Below are 15,118 nucleotides of genomic sequence, written 5' to 3'. Positions count from 1 at the left end.
GTCATCAGTATGGATCTTCTTAATAACAAATAACTTCATCTCCATAGCATCTTGAATCCATTGATATCTAACCTCAATATGCTTTGATCGAGAGTGAAAAGTAGGATGCTTACTAAGATGGATTGCACTTTGACTATCACAGTGCAACACAAAGTTCTCTTGAACTAGGTCAAGTTCATGTAAGAACTTCTTCATCCATAACAACTCTTTACCCCCTTTAGTAAGAGTAATATATTCAGCCTTTATAGTGGATAATGCAACACATTTTTGCAACCTTGATTGCCATAAGACTGCTTCCCCTGCAAACTTCATCAAGTATCCTGATGTAGACTTTCTAGAATCAACATCACCAACCATATCTACATCTGTGTATCCATCCAACACAGGTTTATTATTACCAAAATATAAGCTGAAACTAGAAGTACCTTTGAGATACCTGAGTATCCATTTCACTGTTGACCAGTGTTCTTTACCAGGATTGGAGAGGAACCGACTAACCACACTAACTGCATGAGCTATATCCGACCTTGTGCAAACCACGACATACATCAAGCTACCAACTGCAGATGCATAAGGAACCTTTTTCATCTCATCTCTTGAAGGACACTGCTTAGAACTTAGTTTAAAGTGGCTTACAAGTGGAGAACAAACACGTATGAAATTGCTCATGTTGAATCTCTCAAGTACCTTTTGAACATATCTCTCCTGAGATAGCCAAATTTTCTCCTTCTTCTTGTCACGTGTGATTTTCATGCCAAGAATTTTTTTTGGCGGTCCTAAGTCTTTCATTGTAAAATACTTCCTTAACTCTTCCTTCAACATCTGAATCTTCTTAACATCACGACCAACAATCAACATATCATCCACATACAACAAGAGAATAATAAATTTTCCATATGGCAACATTTTCATAAATACACAATGATCAGAAGTGGTCCTGTCATAACCATGATCCACCATAAAAGAATCAAAATTCTTATACCACTGCCTTGAAGCTTGCTTTAACCCATATAAACTCCTTTTCAACTTGCAAACTAACTGCTCTTTACCTTTTGCTTCAAACCCTTCAGGCTGCTTCATGTAGATCTCCTCATCTAAATCACCATGGAGAAAGGCAGTTTTCACATCAAGTTATTCAACTTCAAGATTCAAACTAGTAGCTAAGCCAAGCACGACTTGGATTGAAGACATCTTGACCATTGGTGAAAAAATTTCTTCAAAATCAATATCCTTCTTCTGACTGAAACCATTCACAACCAATCTTGCCTTATACCTTGGCTACAAGTAATGTTCATCAATTTTCAACCTAAACACCCATTTGTTCTTGAGTGCTCTCTTACCTTTAGGAAGCTTCACTAACTCAAAAGTATGGTTTTCATGTAAGGATTTCATCTTTTCTTGCATTGCTTTCAACCACTCACTTTTCTTCTCATATGACATAGCTTCATCAAAGCATTCTGGCCCTCCCCCATCAGTAACCAACACATACTCATAAGGAGAGTATTTGGTGGAAGGTTGGCGAGGTCTAGTTGACCTCCTCAATTGTGGCTCATCTGGAGCTTCTTGCATAACTTATTCAGGAATAACATTAATATCATCATTAGCTGATTCAAGATCACCAACTAATGGCTCATTAAGAAAACCACCATTATCATCATTTTGCAAATCTCCCCGGTGATTAGCAGGCATTAAAGATAACTGTGAAGTAGGTCTTGGATTTGAATTAGATGGAATAAAAGTAGTAGACTCTGTTTTCTCCTTCTGTTCAAAGTCTTCTATGGTTTGATCTTCAAAGAAGATAACATCTATGCTTCTAACAATTTTCTTCTCCTTTGGATCCCATAACCTATAGCCAAACTCATATCTTCATATCCCAAGAAAATACATTGGTTTGTCTTGCTGTCAAGCTTAAACCTTTCATCCCTGGGAACATGTACAAATGTTTTGCATCCAAACACTCTCAAGTGTGCATAAGAGACATCCAAACTCTATTTGGAACATCAAAATCAAGAGGAACTGATGGAGAAAGGTTGATCATAGCAATTACAGTCTTTATTGCCTCATCCTAAAAGGACTTGGGTAGCTTTGCATGAGAGAGCATACATCTAATTCTTTCAACAATGGTTCTGTTTATTCTCTCAGCCACTCCATTCTGCTGTGGAGTCTTAGGAACTGTCTTCTACAATTTGATACCATGTTCCCTGCAATACTTCTCAAAATGACCCTTGTATTCACCACCATTATCAGCTCGAATACATTTTAGCTTTTTACCAGTTTCTCTTTCAACTCTGGCATGGAAATACTTAAAGACATCAAGCACCTGATCTTTGGATTTCAAACAAGTGTCCCAAATTTTCCTGAAATGATCATCAATAAAACTAACAAAGTGCAATGCACCTCCAAAAGACTTATCAATCATAGAGCAAACATCAGTATGAACTAAATCAAGAACATATGATCTTCTATATGAAGGTGATCTTGGAAATGCAACTCTATGTTGTTTACCAACTAAACAATGAGTACATGTGTTCAAGTTCATACTTTTTAATGGAAGGCAGTTCTTCTTGGCAAGGATGCCAAGGCCTTTCTCACTTAAATGTCCAAGTCGTTTATGCCATAAATCAGTAGAGCGGTCTTCAATTGCATTCACCTCCCCTTTAATCACCTTGGCTTATGACAAGTAAAAATCCATCTTCTTCCCTTTAGCAACAATTAAAGAATTTCTGGAGAGCTTCCATTTACCATCTCCAAAGTAATTATGATAGCCTTCTTCATCAAGATTACATGTAGAGATCAGGTATAGGTGCATATCAGGCACATGCCTAACATCTTTGAGTAGCAACTTGCACCTAGTATTGGTTTCCAACCAAATATCTCCAATGCCCACAACACTAGCAATCCCTTGATTTCCCATCCTAGCTTGACCAAAGTCACCAGCAATGTAGGATGTGTAGAAATCACGTCGGGGTGTAACATGGTAAGAAGCTGTTGAATCTGCAACCCAGGTGGTATCCTGACATGCAAGATTAACACAACCATCATCACAAACAATGGCAACATCAACATCAAATACAATTGCAGTTGTACCATTCTCTTCATTCTTGTCTTTATCTTTACCCATTTTATCTCTTTTATACTTTCTATAATCTTTTTTAATATGTCCAGGTTTGTCACAATAATAACACTTAAAACCCTTCCTTGACTGAGATCTTCCTCTTGGCTTCCATTTGCCTTTTTTTTTGCTGGATTCTCTATCTTGCTTGCCGTAAAAGAACTTGCTTTGACTTCTCCATCAACTTTCTGTAATAAGTGCATGAGACTCGGAAGTGCTTGTCCCTTTCCTCCTCTTCTCTTCGTTGAGGATACAATCCTTCATTGTTTTCAAAGTGATCTTTCCATTCGGAGTGGAATTACTAAATGACACCACCAAAGTCTCCCAACTATCCGGGAATGAACTCAATACGATTAGTGCTTGTATTTCATCAGCTAACTCAAGATTCATCAATAACAACTGATTCAATAACCCTTGGAATTCATTTATATGCACTGAAGCATTTTCACCATCTCTATACTTCAAATTCACAAGGTCTCTAATTACAAAAGCCTTGTTTTGTGCACTCTCCTTAGCAAAGGTTTCTTCCAACATCTTCTAAACTATATAGCAGTCATGTTCTTGAGAAATATGATTAATGGACTTAGAAGATACTCATTTTCTAACATTAGCGGTAGCCTTTCTATTAAGCTCATTTCATTTTGCATCATCCATTTCATCAGGCTTTATTCCTTTACATTCAATCGGCAAAGCCAAATCATTGCAATATAAGTGATCCTCCATCATTGTTTTCCATATAAAATAATTGGAGAAAGTGAGCTTTATCATGCCCGAATCTTCCTTTTCTATTTTAACTGCACAAGAAATTTAATCTACACAACGATCGTGTAAGGATTCACAATCAATACTATTTGAGAACAAGTTGAATATTTTTCCAAATTCATATTGAGTGATGAATTCTCTCTTGATTACTTTAATACCTTCATATAATTCATGTTATATCAAATATCTACCCATTTATTACCATTGCTTAGAATAATATATAACGGATTCAAAACATAATACTCAATGTATAAGATAACTTAGTAATCTTAAGTCTAAGGATCACTTACACGGCTATTATGTTAACCTTTATATGGACACATGTGATCTCTTTGTAAGGAATTTTTATATGGGCAAGTTCAGTATACATGTCATCTGACAAATACATACATATTAGTTTTAGGTATCTATCATACCTCAAATTATGAGAACAATCGTTTCATTTCATAATAATAATAATAAAAAAAAACATAATATGCATTAGTCTTAACAACTCTAATTAAAGTCCAGTCTTAATAGAGCATTAACTAGTAATATTCAGGAAAAATGTTATGATGCAACAAAAATCTCATAATCATAACAACTTTCTAATTTTCTTTGCAAAATATTTTTGTCTCAATAACTTTATCTTTACTATAGATTCATTAATCAAATATTATATTTATTAATAAAATATTTGATGAATATTAAAGATAAATAAACTTTTAATAATAAATTAAAATATTTGCATGAATAAAGTTAATGTCACGTGTAACTAAGTGATTGGCTACAAGGTATCTATACTAACACCTCAAATGTTAGGTTTAATGGGTATTGGACTTTATATTTTATTTCAATTTATTTTCTATGGAGTTATCATAGTCATATAACTCGAGTTTAGTAGATTAACCCATGTTGACTCCTTTTCCCATTTTTTTTTTAATTTTATCGTTTAACATTGGATTAATTGAGAATCCGACTTCATATTTTTTTTCTGTGAGGTTATCACTGTCTCATGACCCAAGTCATGAGTTCTATAGATTAGCCAAGTTGGCTTGGGTTTTTTGGGTCATTTTTAATTGATTTTTTTTTTAATTTCATCCTTTAACATTAGGTTAATTAAGAAGTTGACTTCATAATTTTTTTTTTCTTTCTATGGAGTTATCTCAATCTCATGGCCTGAATTTGGTAAGTTAGCTTAGGTTGTCTCGGGATATCTTTTTTTTTTTTAATTGATTTTTTTTCAATTTGATCCTTCAATATTGAATTAATTGATAATTGCGCTTTATAATTTTTTTAATTGATTTTTATGAGGTTATTTTGGTCTCATGACTCGGGTCGCGGGTTATCCCGGTTGCCTTAGGGGTTTTTATCCTTTTTTAATTTGTTCTTTTTTTCGGTTTTATCTCTTAATATTGAATTGATTCATGATTAAACTTCATAATTTATTCTAGTTTTCTTTTCATGAGGTTATCTCATCCTCATGACTCGAGTCACAAGTTTGGTCGGTCATCTCGGGTTGACTCATGAGTTTTTTCATGTCCTTTTTATAATTTGTTCTTCAAGGTTTGGCAGTTTTATTTTTAAGGTTTAATAAGTATTGGACTTTATAATTTATTTTGAGACCTTAACATTTCATTGTAGCAATGAATATTGAAATGCTTTGGCCTTTTACAATTTAGTCCTTAATATTTTTTTGACAATTTCATCCTTTAACATTGGGTTTCATGGGTATTGGATTTTATAATCTATTTTAAGGCCTTGACATTTCACTATAGCAATGATAGTGAAATGCTTTGGCCTTAATATTTTTTTGACAATTTCATCCTTTAACATTGGGTTTCATGGGTATTGGATTTTATAATCTATTTTAAGGCCTTGACATTTCACTATAGCAATGATAGTGAAATGCTTTGGCCTTTTACAGTTTGGTTCGTAAGGTTTTTTTTAACAAGTTCATCCTTATGTTGGGTTTCCCAAAATACATACGCGCAACATAAACAATACTTTTAAAGGTTTCTTGGAGTGTCAAGAATCCAGTTAGACAGTTCTAAAGTTGTTTAGAGTTTATACAAATATTACTTGAAGATCAGATGTTCTTTTTTTGCTCTGAATATTTGCTTCAAGGTTGAATTGTCGTAAACTACAAGTCATTCAAATATTTGACCTTTAACGGTAATCCACATGAATCACTACCGTGAAATCTTTTAAACCCTGTTCACATGAACAGTAGAGACTGTCTCTACTATTCCGGCTGAACCGAGTCCGATCCAAAGTTAAATACTTAAATGCATCGAACCGAGTTCGACCCAGTAAAATAAAATAAAAATTTTATTTTATTTTTTATTTTTAATTATGTTTTATTCGAAAAACTAGTCCCAATTTTATTTCTGATAATATTTTACCTGATGTTGTTGCGCGCTTAAGAAACCAATGAACTGTAGTCCTTGTCGAATGTATTTCATACGTGATGAAGTTGTAGATAGTTTAATAGAACAGTAAAAAATATTTTATATTAAGTATTATTCATTTCATGATGTAATAGTAGTAGTTAAATCTATAATATTTAAATTAAAAACCACAAATATTAATATATTTAAAAAAAATTATTTTATAACCTTAATTTAAAAGCATTCTTAACCAAACACATTAAACTATTTTTTATTCAATCTCAATTTCAACCATAATTTTAACCAAACATATATAAATACTAAACCAGCCTCAATGAAAAGTATTTTTTATAAAATAATTTTTTTTCAAATCATAACTATAAAAACTACAATAATACCAAATATATTTTAAAAATCATAACAGAATAAAAAAAATTAGATATATAATTATTGATTTATTTGAAATGAAATGGATTTTTCGCTGGTAATGAATCAATATCAAAAAAAAAAAATTGTTGCTGATCTAACAGCATATGCACACGTTTCATATGATCTGCAACCCGCAACAGATTAATTTACAACATTTGGAGATGATTTGTGAATTATTTCTAATTAGCAATTCATTTTTATTTATGAATTTTTTAAATATAGTGCAATATATATTAATTTTTAAAATTATTTTATAATCAATAATAAATAAAATAAAAATAAAAATGGTAAAACAATTGAAAATTCACTTAAATTTATATTCATATAAATAAATCACAATACAATAAAATAAAAAATATAATCATGTAGAGCATTTATTTGAAAATATAATATAAATTATTTTATTTTAAATTTTATTTTATTATAACATATTAATATTAAAAATATTATTTTAATACATTTTTAACCATCCATCTCGGAATCCAACTCCGGCCGAAACCGATAGTGGGCTTCCAAATCCGGAGAGCGGGAAGCCGTAGTTGCTGTTGCGTGTTGAGCGATAGGCGATGGCAAATCTTGCTCGTCCAAATACAAGTCATCAGTTCTTCTAAACGCAGCGTGCAAGAGAACAACAGCAGCTCCAATCAAAAGCGAAACCAAGACATTTAACCACACGTGTGTGAAAATCAAAGCAACAATAGTAGCGACACCGAGCAATCCAAGCACCACACGATCATCAACCGTGCCGTGTAAAATCACCAATGGCTGGTCACGAAAGAAGTAAAGGTAAAACCAGGCGACGAAGACGATTAAGAAGACAATCATTGAGAGAGGGTGCCATAACAGGCTTAAGAAGAGGATAGAGAGGATTATCATTGTGTAATTAACGCGAAAGTAGGAGAGGTTCCGTTTTATGCGGATTGTGGTATCGCCGAGGGAGGATGGGCACGCGAAGGAGGAGAATTCAATTATTTCGCGCCATGGGCGGCGAGTGGCGAAGATGGTGGATGTCATATTGGTGGCGCTTGTGAGGATGGTCGACGGGGTGCGGTGGTTGGGAGGGAACCGTACGAAGCTGGAGGTGGAAAAGTCACTGAGAAAGACGAGAGGAGAGATCGGTTCGCTGTTACAGAGTGAGTGGCGGTTTTGTGGATCTCTATAAAGAAGGCATTTCCTTTTTTAGTGGCTAGATATTTGTCGGGGAAGAGCCCAGAGCGCTAAGAGCAGAGGCTTGTGAAGACGACGCCGTTTCGCTTCTTTTGCGAGTTGTGGAGGGGAGAGAAACGGGTAGGCCGGCAAGGAATGATGAGGGTGTAAATTGGGGCCAATAATGTTATAGACATTTAGAGAGAGAGACTCGACTGAATAATTAATGTCCAAGTTGTCACGTTAAGCATCGCATATTGTCTTTTATTTTTCTTAATTTGAAAACAGTTTTTAAGAAATAGAAAATAATGGTATAATAAAGTAACAGCTGGGACATAAAAATAAAAAATAAAATTTATCATGGCAAGCAAGATTGTTAAAATCGCGAGTTGACTCTTAAAATCTTACGATTTTATGAGTCAACATGTATATAACATGTCAAATCGGGTTAAAACTTGAAATTGGTCAAACTCGATCAAACTCGGTCAAAATTAGTCAAACTCGGTTAAAATCAAACCAATTTTTCGAGTTTGACCGTTTTTTATCGAGTTTGATGGATTTCGAATTTTAACCCTTAAAAGTTAAAAAATTTATTACCTCTCTGTCCAAGTTCCCCGACACTCCACTAAATAATCCCCACTCCCTAGTCTCCCCTTCCCCCGTTGCCTAAATCTTAAATTTTCAATCTTAGTATACTAACACTAGCATTAGAGGATCTTAGGTATGAGAAAGCCTTACACTGTATTTTAGGCCAAGAAGGCATGATCGGAGGATCGAAATCATAGAAAAACAGAGGTAGATAGTGATGAATCAAATGAGTAAAATAAAAGATATGAATACTTCTATAGAGAGAAATATTGTGTTTTGGACTAACCATTTGTTAACTACAAAGAGAACTTGAAATACATGTCTTGCTTAGTGAGATATTTGGACATTGTTTTTAGAACTTGTTACTAATATAAAAAAGGTGGAAGGTTAGATGGCATGAGATTAAATTGATGTTATTTTGTATGTTTTTGTTCTCGTTGTCATGAGTTCGTCGTATTGATCTCTGTTAATTTTTTTTTTTAAAATTAGTGATATACTTTAGAATGTTGTATCATCTCACTAGTTACCTGCAGTGTGTTTCAAGACCTGTTTTCTAGAAAATGTTCTGAAACTCTATCAATTAAACATAGTTGTTCAATCTTATTTTTTTTTTTTTGTATTTTTTAAGTTATTTAAATCATGTATAAATTTTTATTTGAATTATGTATATTAAGGTATTTGGATATTTGTATTGTTTATTTTACTTTTATTTTAATTGTATTATATTATTATTTACTACTTCACTGAAATTGTCAATATATAATTAGTTAAAATATTTTTCTTGTGATTTTACGATTTGAGTTTATATTATATATTTCGTGTCGTATCAAAAAAATATTTTTGACAACCTTGATGGCAAGTGACGATTTTGCAAATAGTTTTTTATAAAAAAATAAAAATAAAGCAACAGTGCAAAAATAGTCCCGAATTTTACAATTTGATACAAAAGGCATAATGCTTATCTAACATTAAAGAGAAAAATCGAATCATGAGAGATTTAATAATAACAATAATAATAAAAAAATAAAAATAAAAATTATAAGTTAATAGCTTGCAGACCAAAAGGAGAATAAGGATTTGGAGACAGAGAGAGGAATTTCTTTTCCTTGGCAAGAGGGTTAGAATATGTGCGAGTCTGCGTTTAAATAACGATTTAGAAACACAGATAAAACTATATTTTATAAAATTTTTATTTTAAATTATATTTTAAAATCGTTTTAATATATTTATAAAAAATATTATTTTAATATATTTTTAAATAAAAAAAACATTTCAAAAACAATGACTGCACTTCCATCTCCGGCCTTAACAAGGACATCCAGTGCCACTAAAGTAGCTGGTGGGCCTTATGGGGAAGATTGGAGAGAGGGAGGAGCACCTACTCTACACGGGTAACATACTAACATGTTCGTGAAGCTTCAGCGAGCTCGGCGTGCTCTTATCTACTTTGTATGGGAAGCAAGAAACATGAAGATCCTGATGATGTAGTGCGATCACTACGCCTTTCTTTTCCACTTAACCGAACGGGTTGCCGCCTTACAAAAACGACCTCGTTTTCACTTGAAGGGGTCCGGTGCCATCTATTTTCTTTCCGCTCGCATGGCAAAATCCAATTGGCTCGTAAGCCGGACCTTAAAATAATACGATTGTAAGTGAAAAAAGCCCCATCCCTAAAAACCCAGCAAAATCTCCCTGCCCTCTGCTTCACCTAAGCTTTGTTGACGGGCAGTTCCCGATCCGTTGAAAATCAAGTATTTCTCTCTCGGTTTCTTACCTTCTCAACGCAATGGTTTACATGGCTTCATGGGACGAGTTCGTTGATCGATCCGTACAGTTGTTCCGTGCCGATCCTGATTCTGTATGCTACATTTTTCCCTTCGTTTATTTTTTTTGGCTGATTTGCTGCTGTTTGGTTGCCTGGACAATTAAAAGTAAAGAGAATCGAATTCGGATTCTTATTTCATGTTTTCTCTTTGGCTTGAAACACATCACGGGTATAATTCGAGGGAGACACTTTTGTTTTTGAATTTTCCGATCAAAGTGAACCCTATGATCGAATGATTGATTCTACTTTCTTCTTTTCTATTTTATACCGAATTTATTTTTTCGTCGTGCTATTTTATATTGCTAATTATTTTTTTATTGGTTTATCTTGTGCAATTGAACTGGGTGGGGTTGTAGACTCGGTATGTCATGAAGTACAGACACTGTGATGGCAAGTTGGTTCTCAAGGTCACTGACAACAAAGAGGTAACGATCGATTTCATTTTAAGCCCTTTCTGTTTCGTTAGACTCATGTGATTGAATCTGTGCTTAGATTTTATATGGGTTGCCATAGATTATATATATAATGCTGCCATGTTTATTATTCTGTCATGAATGCTGTGCATTTGAGTTTAGGTTATATAAAAATCAGATTCTTATTGTTTTGCGAGGAGTTGTGTATGGTTTAGAATGCAATTTTGTGAAACTAGAGGGATATTGGTCTAAGTTGTGTCAGAACAATGGGTGCTTTCTGCTGTTTAATGTCGAATATGGTTTTGATGTTATATTGTTTAATGAATCAGATTGGATTTCGGAGGTTGTTACTATGTTTGTTGGATTAGGTTGCCCCCAGTTAGTTTGAGATTGAGATTTAATTGAGGTGGGTTCATGGCTTCCTTGATGATGACTGGTTTGCTTTGTCAAATGTTTGGATCAAGAATTCTCTTGTGAGAATGGATAATGCAATAGGGTTCCTATCTGTTTTACCATAAATTAAATAGTAGTCTGTTTGACTTTGCAGCCTTTTCTATGATTTTGATGTGCATATAGCTGTTTTGCTACGAAACAGTTACTCACTGATTACATGTAGAAGAAATTATTGTACAAATATGGCAGTCACTTACACAACCAGCATGCCCTGCAGAAAGTTAACCAGAAACCATGGGATTTCATGTTTGTCTAACATTCCTTCTCCTTTGATGCACGTGCATTCTTATTCACATTCGGCATCCTTTCCCCACTACTCTGACTCCCCTTCTGGCCTTCCCCAAACCTCAACAGTGTATGTGGGCGCATGTGTGCATGAGCACGTTAGTGAATGAGTTAGGGAGAGAGAGACAGAGGAGGATGGTGGGTGGGAGGATGAACAAAAGATGATAAGGAATTTAGCAATGCTTCTGCGTATTAGCTTCTCATTTCCTCGGAATGTTTATTTCCTGAATTCGAATGCTTGTGTCCTGTTGAAAATCAACTCCAAACGTTTGTTGCCTTTATGCACAATTTATAGCTCTTGGAAACAAGTTGATAACAAGCAGCTTTCGCTATTCATATGCCATGATATTTGAATTCTTTTTATTCTTTTCAGTAATGCCTCTATGTTCATGTTTGTGCTATTTTGCCAGTGTCTTAAGTTCAAGACAGACCAGGCACAGGAAGCTAAGAAGATGGAGAAGCTAAACAACCTATTTTTTACTTTGATGTCTCGGGGCCCTGAAGGTACAATCAATCTCTGGATGTCTTTTGTTTCCAACTTCCACTGTGATTTGTATTATATTAAAGTTTAAAATCCAGTTCTTTTTTTATATAATCTAATGGGTCTTGATGTGTCCAAGTTGTGCTCGTTTCTGATGTTTTTTCTCTTGATGCAGCGGATCTGTCAGAAGTTACAGGGAAAGAACAGACAGAAGCACAGCCAGGGAAGAAAGGGAGGGGAAGGAAACAATAACCTAGCTATTGCTAAACAAATAGGACTTGGACATATTTTACATAACTTGTCGATGAATTAATCGAATTTTTGGAGCTATGTGCCTCTTTACTCGTACAGGTGGATAACTGGGAAAATTGCTGTTCGCTTTGATTCTATTTATCCTGGCAATGATTTTTCTCAAAGTCCAGGTTTCTTGATATTTCAAAGCTACTGATTACGGGTGCGTTGTTTTCCTCTTTCCAATTGATATTTGTTTGATTATGCTCCCCTCAATCAATTTCTTCTGCATCTTTGAAAAAAGATGATACTAAACTCCATCAATGCTTGTTGATGGCGGTCCGTGACAAAGTAAGCCTGGTATATTTATTGAACACAACTATTATAAGCAGATTATGATCAGGCGGTCAATCAGTGAGTGCCTGGTTGTAGAGCAAATATAAAAAACCAGCATTGTCGTTGCCCATCACGCACACGCACCCCATGTTATTCAAGGCACGAGTGCATATTAGGACACTAGCAGCAACGGGCATAAGTTGCAACCCTTTGGATGTTTCTTCTTGTTGTTCACAACAAGGCAGGACTCAAATCAAAATGCTGTCATTGATGCTTCTGTATCATCATCTGCCGTCGAATACATGTTGGATTTAAAGGCTTAGAGTCTGTTTACGGTAGCGTGCATTCTGAATTATCGATACTTCTTCGGCTATTGCTCGCTTAGCCCGTGCATGAATTCCCGGTGTCATGTCCACAGTTGAAAATGGTACATAAGGAAGCGGGTGAGGTGAGGACCACCATTTTTGAAGTGCAGAATAGCGTGTTTGAAAATGTGGTTGTTGTTGTTTTTTAAAGTATTTTTCACTTAGAAAAGCATGCCAATAATATTTTTTAAAATTTTTTTTTTTTAATATCAGCATATTAAAAATAATTCAAAAACATATTAATTCAAAGCAAAAAAAAAAAATTCAAATTTTTTTATAAGTATTTTTTAAAAAGCATTTTCAAACACCCTCGTCGTGTTTGACCTGCCGCAATGTATAGGACAGGGCCGAGCATGTATTATCGAGTGGGAGATGATTTTTTCCCTTTCACTTTTCGGCCATGTGAGATCTCTCAGTCTTTACTATTAAACAAAATCCAGGGTTTTAATATTTTTGTAGAACTCCTTCCAATCGCAACACCATCATAAGAAGAAAGGAAAAGACCCAGGGGCCACCATGCATGATGGCCGTACCCCAGCAAGTTTAAAGTCTCCCCTATATCTTCATATCCCAATTTATTTATTTATTTATTTATTTATATAGATGTTCGGGCCAGCTTACGCATATTATGACTAATCACACAACCCACTGAACATTCTGCAAACCTCGTGAGTATGTAAGGCACCGCAAGGATGACAGGTATACACAATAAAATTTGAATCCAAGTGCAAAGAAAGGAAATAAGCTTCTTCCACCACCAGGCCAAGACCTCAAGTGCCCCCAATGCAATGTTTTACTTTTATTTGCTCCTAGCCCCAGCAAATACATAAAATTTAAGAGGTAAACATGACATTTGGAACATCTTTCACCGATCTATTCAGTGCAGAACTCTACTGAGAGCAGACCACACAGGCCATGGAGTCATCACTCTTTCCCTGCTCTGCTCTCCTCGCGCATTTTTTCCAGCCCCTCACATCACTCCCATGCCTTACATACTCTTCTCCTTCCATACTTACTGACTTCGGTGTCTTAAGATTCCCTCCATCGATATAGGACTTTTCTTTGCGAGTAAAGATGGAGTCACTCCATTGAAACTCACTAGACCTGTGATCCCGTTTTAAGTAGTGGCCGGGTCACTTAAGCCAAGTCATATCGTCAATCTCTTAACCGATGGTCAAGTCAAATCACTTCAAAAACTTAAGATGAAGTTGTGTTCGAAATTTCCATGACTTCATCATTCTTGATTTGGAATGTTTCGAGAGAAAGAATCAAAAGAAATGCCCTTCCAGGGATTCCTGAACTATGCTGTCAATAATAGCAAGAGCAACAAGGGGAAAATGCTGTTATATTATATTACTAGCATGTCTGCTTTCGAGCCTCTAAAGCAGATTTCCAGCTGTTTGCTAAGACGAGATAAAGAGGAGAGTTGGAGCAAGAATATGCTGCCTATTTACATTTAGTGTGAGTAAAAGGCGAGCAAATTCACAATTCAGAAGCACTACAAAAGGGGACCACGATGATAGAATCATGATCAGCTCCGGACATTCATACGTTTGTGTGTGGAAAAATGCTACAAAAGATCCCATGCTTTCATAGCCTTGCCTTTTGGAATAAAGATGAAGCTCTCTCTCGTTTCGTTCTGGAAATAAACTGCTGATAAAGTATAAATTCCTCGAATCCAAATTGCATAATTCTGCATTAATGCCTATATACCCCAGTTGTCTCAACATAGTTCTTCAGCAACCCTAGTCGAGAGAGCATAGAGTTCCATTCTGCTTTTATTCCCTCTTATGCTTCCTCTTGGACAGTAAATAATAAACAACTCGAGGGTGGAATGTTGCTGGGTAGAAAAGATTACACTTCGATCCATCTCTTAAAAATGTAAATGAATTTTTTGTTCAATTGATGATAATATTATGGTTTTATGAAGAGGTCTGGAATATGAATCTCTTCTCATAATCTAAAAAATAATAATTCCAAGATACGTATGAGGTCATTGGTCATCCTGCTTTTGCTGTTTCATTTAATTCCAAAAACGATGTTTGTATGACCTCAGAAAACCCTTTACAGCCGAATAAAAACCCGAAAAAGCAACTGGCGAACAAGTTTCATCGGCAGTCGAGTCTAGGACCGTGTCGTTTTGTGATGAGGGCAACATGGGCATTTATCTGAGTTCAGGGGGAGCAAAAGTTGTTTCGCCTCCGTCTTGGCTTTGTGATCCCGGGGCAGCCTCGTTAGAAGGAGGCATGGCAATGGCAACATTACACCGGTAAAACAAAATTGATGAATAGAAGAGTTTTGTATTGGTTACTGTTTTTCTAAT

The 15,118-nt window shown here is 35.0% G+C and overlaps 2 protein-coding genes across 2 annotated transcripts; one reads left to right on the top strand and one right to left on the bottom strand.

Annotated features, from left to right (window-relative positions):
- Nucleotides 1-7,134: 7,134 nt before the first annotated feature.
- Nucleotides 7,135-7,686, bottom strand: LOC118049284 (PRA1 family protein F2). The gene has a single exon (XM_035059232.2). The coding sequence runs from the start codon at nt 7,684-7,686 to the stop codon at nt 7,135-7,137; it is 552 nt and encodes a 183-aa protein (XP_034915123.1).
- A 2,144-nt stretch (nt 7,687-9,830) lies between these two features.
- On the top strand, nt 9,831-12,303 carry LOC118049283 (signal recognition particle 9 kDa protein). Its single transcript, XM_035059231.2, has 4 exons — nt 9,831-10,264; nt 10,588-10,656; nt 11,793-11,886; nt 12,039-12,303. Exons 1-4 carry the CDS (start codon nt 10,193-10,195, stop codon nt 12,113-12,115), a joined length of 312 nt encoding a protein of 103 aa, XP_034915122.1. The 5' UTR covers nt 9,831-10,192; the 3' UTR covers nt 12,116-12,303.
- The last annotated feature ends 2,815 nt before the right edge of the window (nt 12,304-15,118 follow it).

The sequence above is a fragment of the Populus alba genome, chromosome 2, assembly GCF_005239225.2.
Source record: "Populus alba chromosome 2, ASM523922v2, whole genome shotgun sequence".
Lineage (NCBI taxonomy): Eukaryota > Viridiplantae > Streptophyta > Magnoliopsida > Malpighiales > Salicaceae > Populus > Populus alba.
This window is presented reverse-complemented; position numbering and strand designations above follow the sequence as displayed.

Bases quoted from the DNA above. Each gene is read 5' to 3' on its own strand.
- LOC118049283 (XM_035059231.2), top strand. From the start codon at position 10,193: ATGGTTTACATGGCTTCATGGGACGAGTTCGTTGATCGATCCGTACAG. The intron at 10,265-10,587 runs GTATGCTACATT...GTGGGGTTGTAG, and splicing joins TCCGTGCCGATCCTGATTCT to ACTCGGTATGTCATGAAGTA. The intron at 11,887-12,038 runs GTACAATCAATC...CTCTTGATGCAG, and splicing joins GATGTCTCGGGGCCCTGAAG to CGGATCTGTCAGAAGTTACA.
- LOC118049284 (XM_035059232.2), bottom strand. From the start codon at position 7,686: ATGACATCCACCATCTTCGCCACTCGCCGCCCATGGCGCGAAATAATT.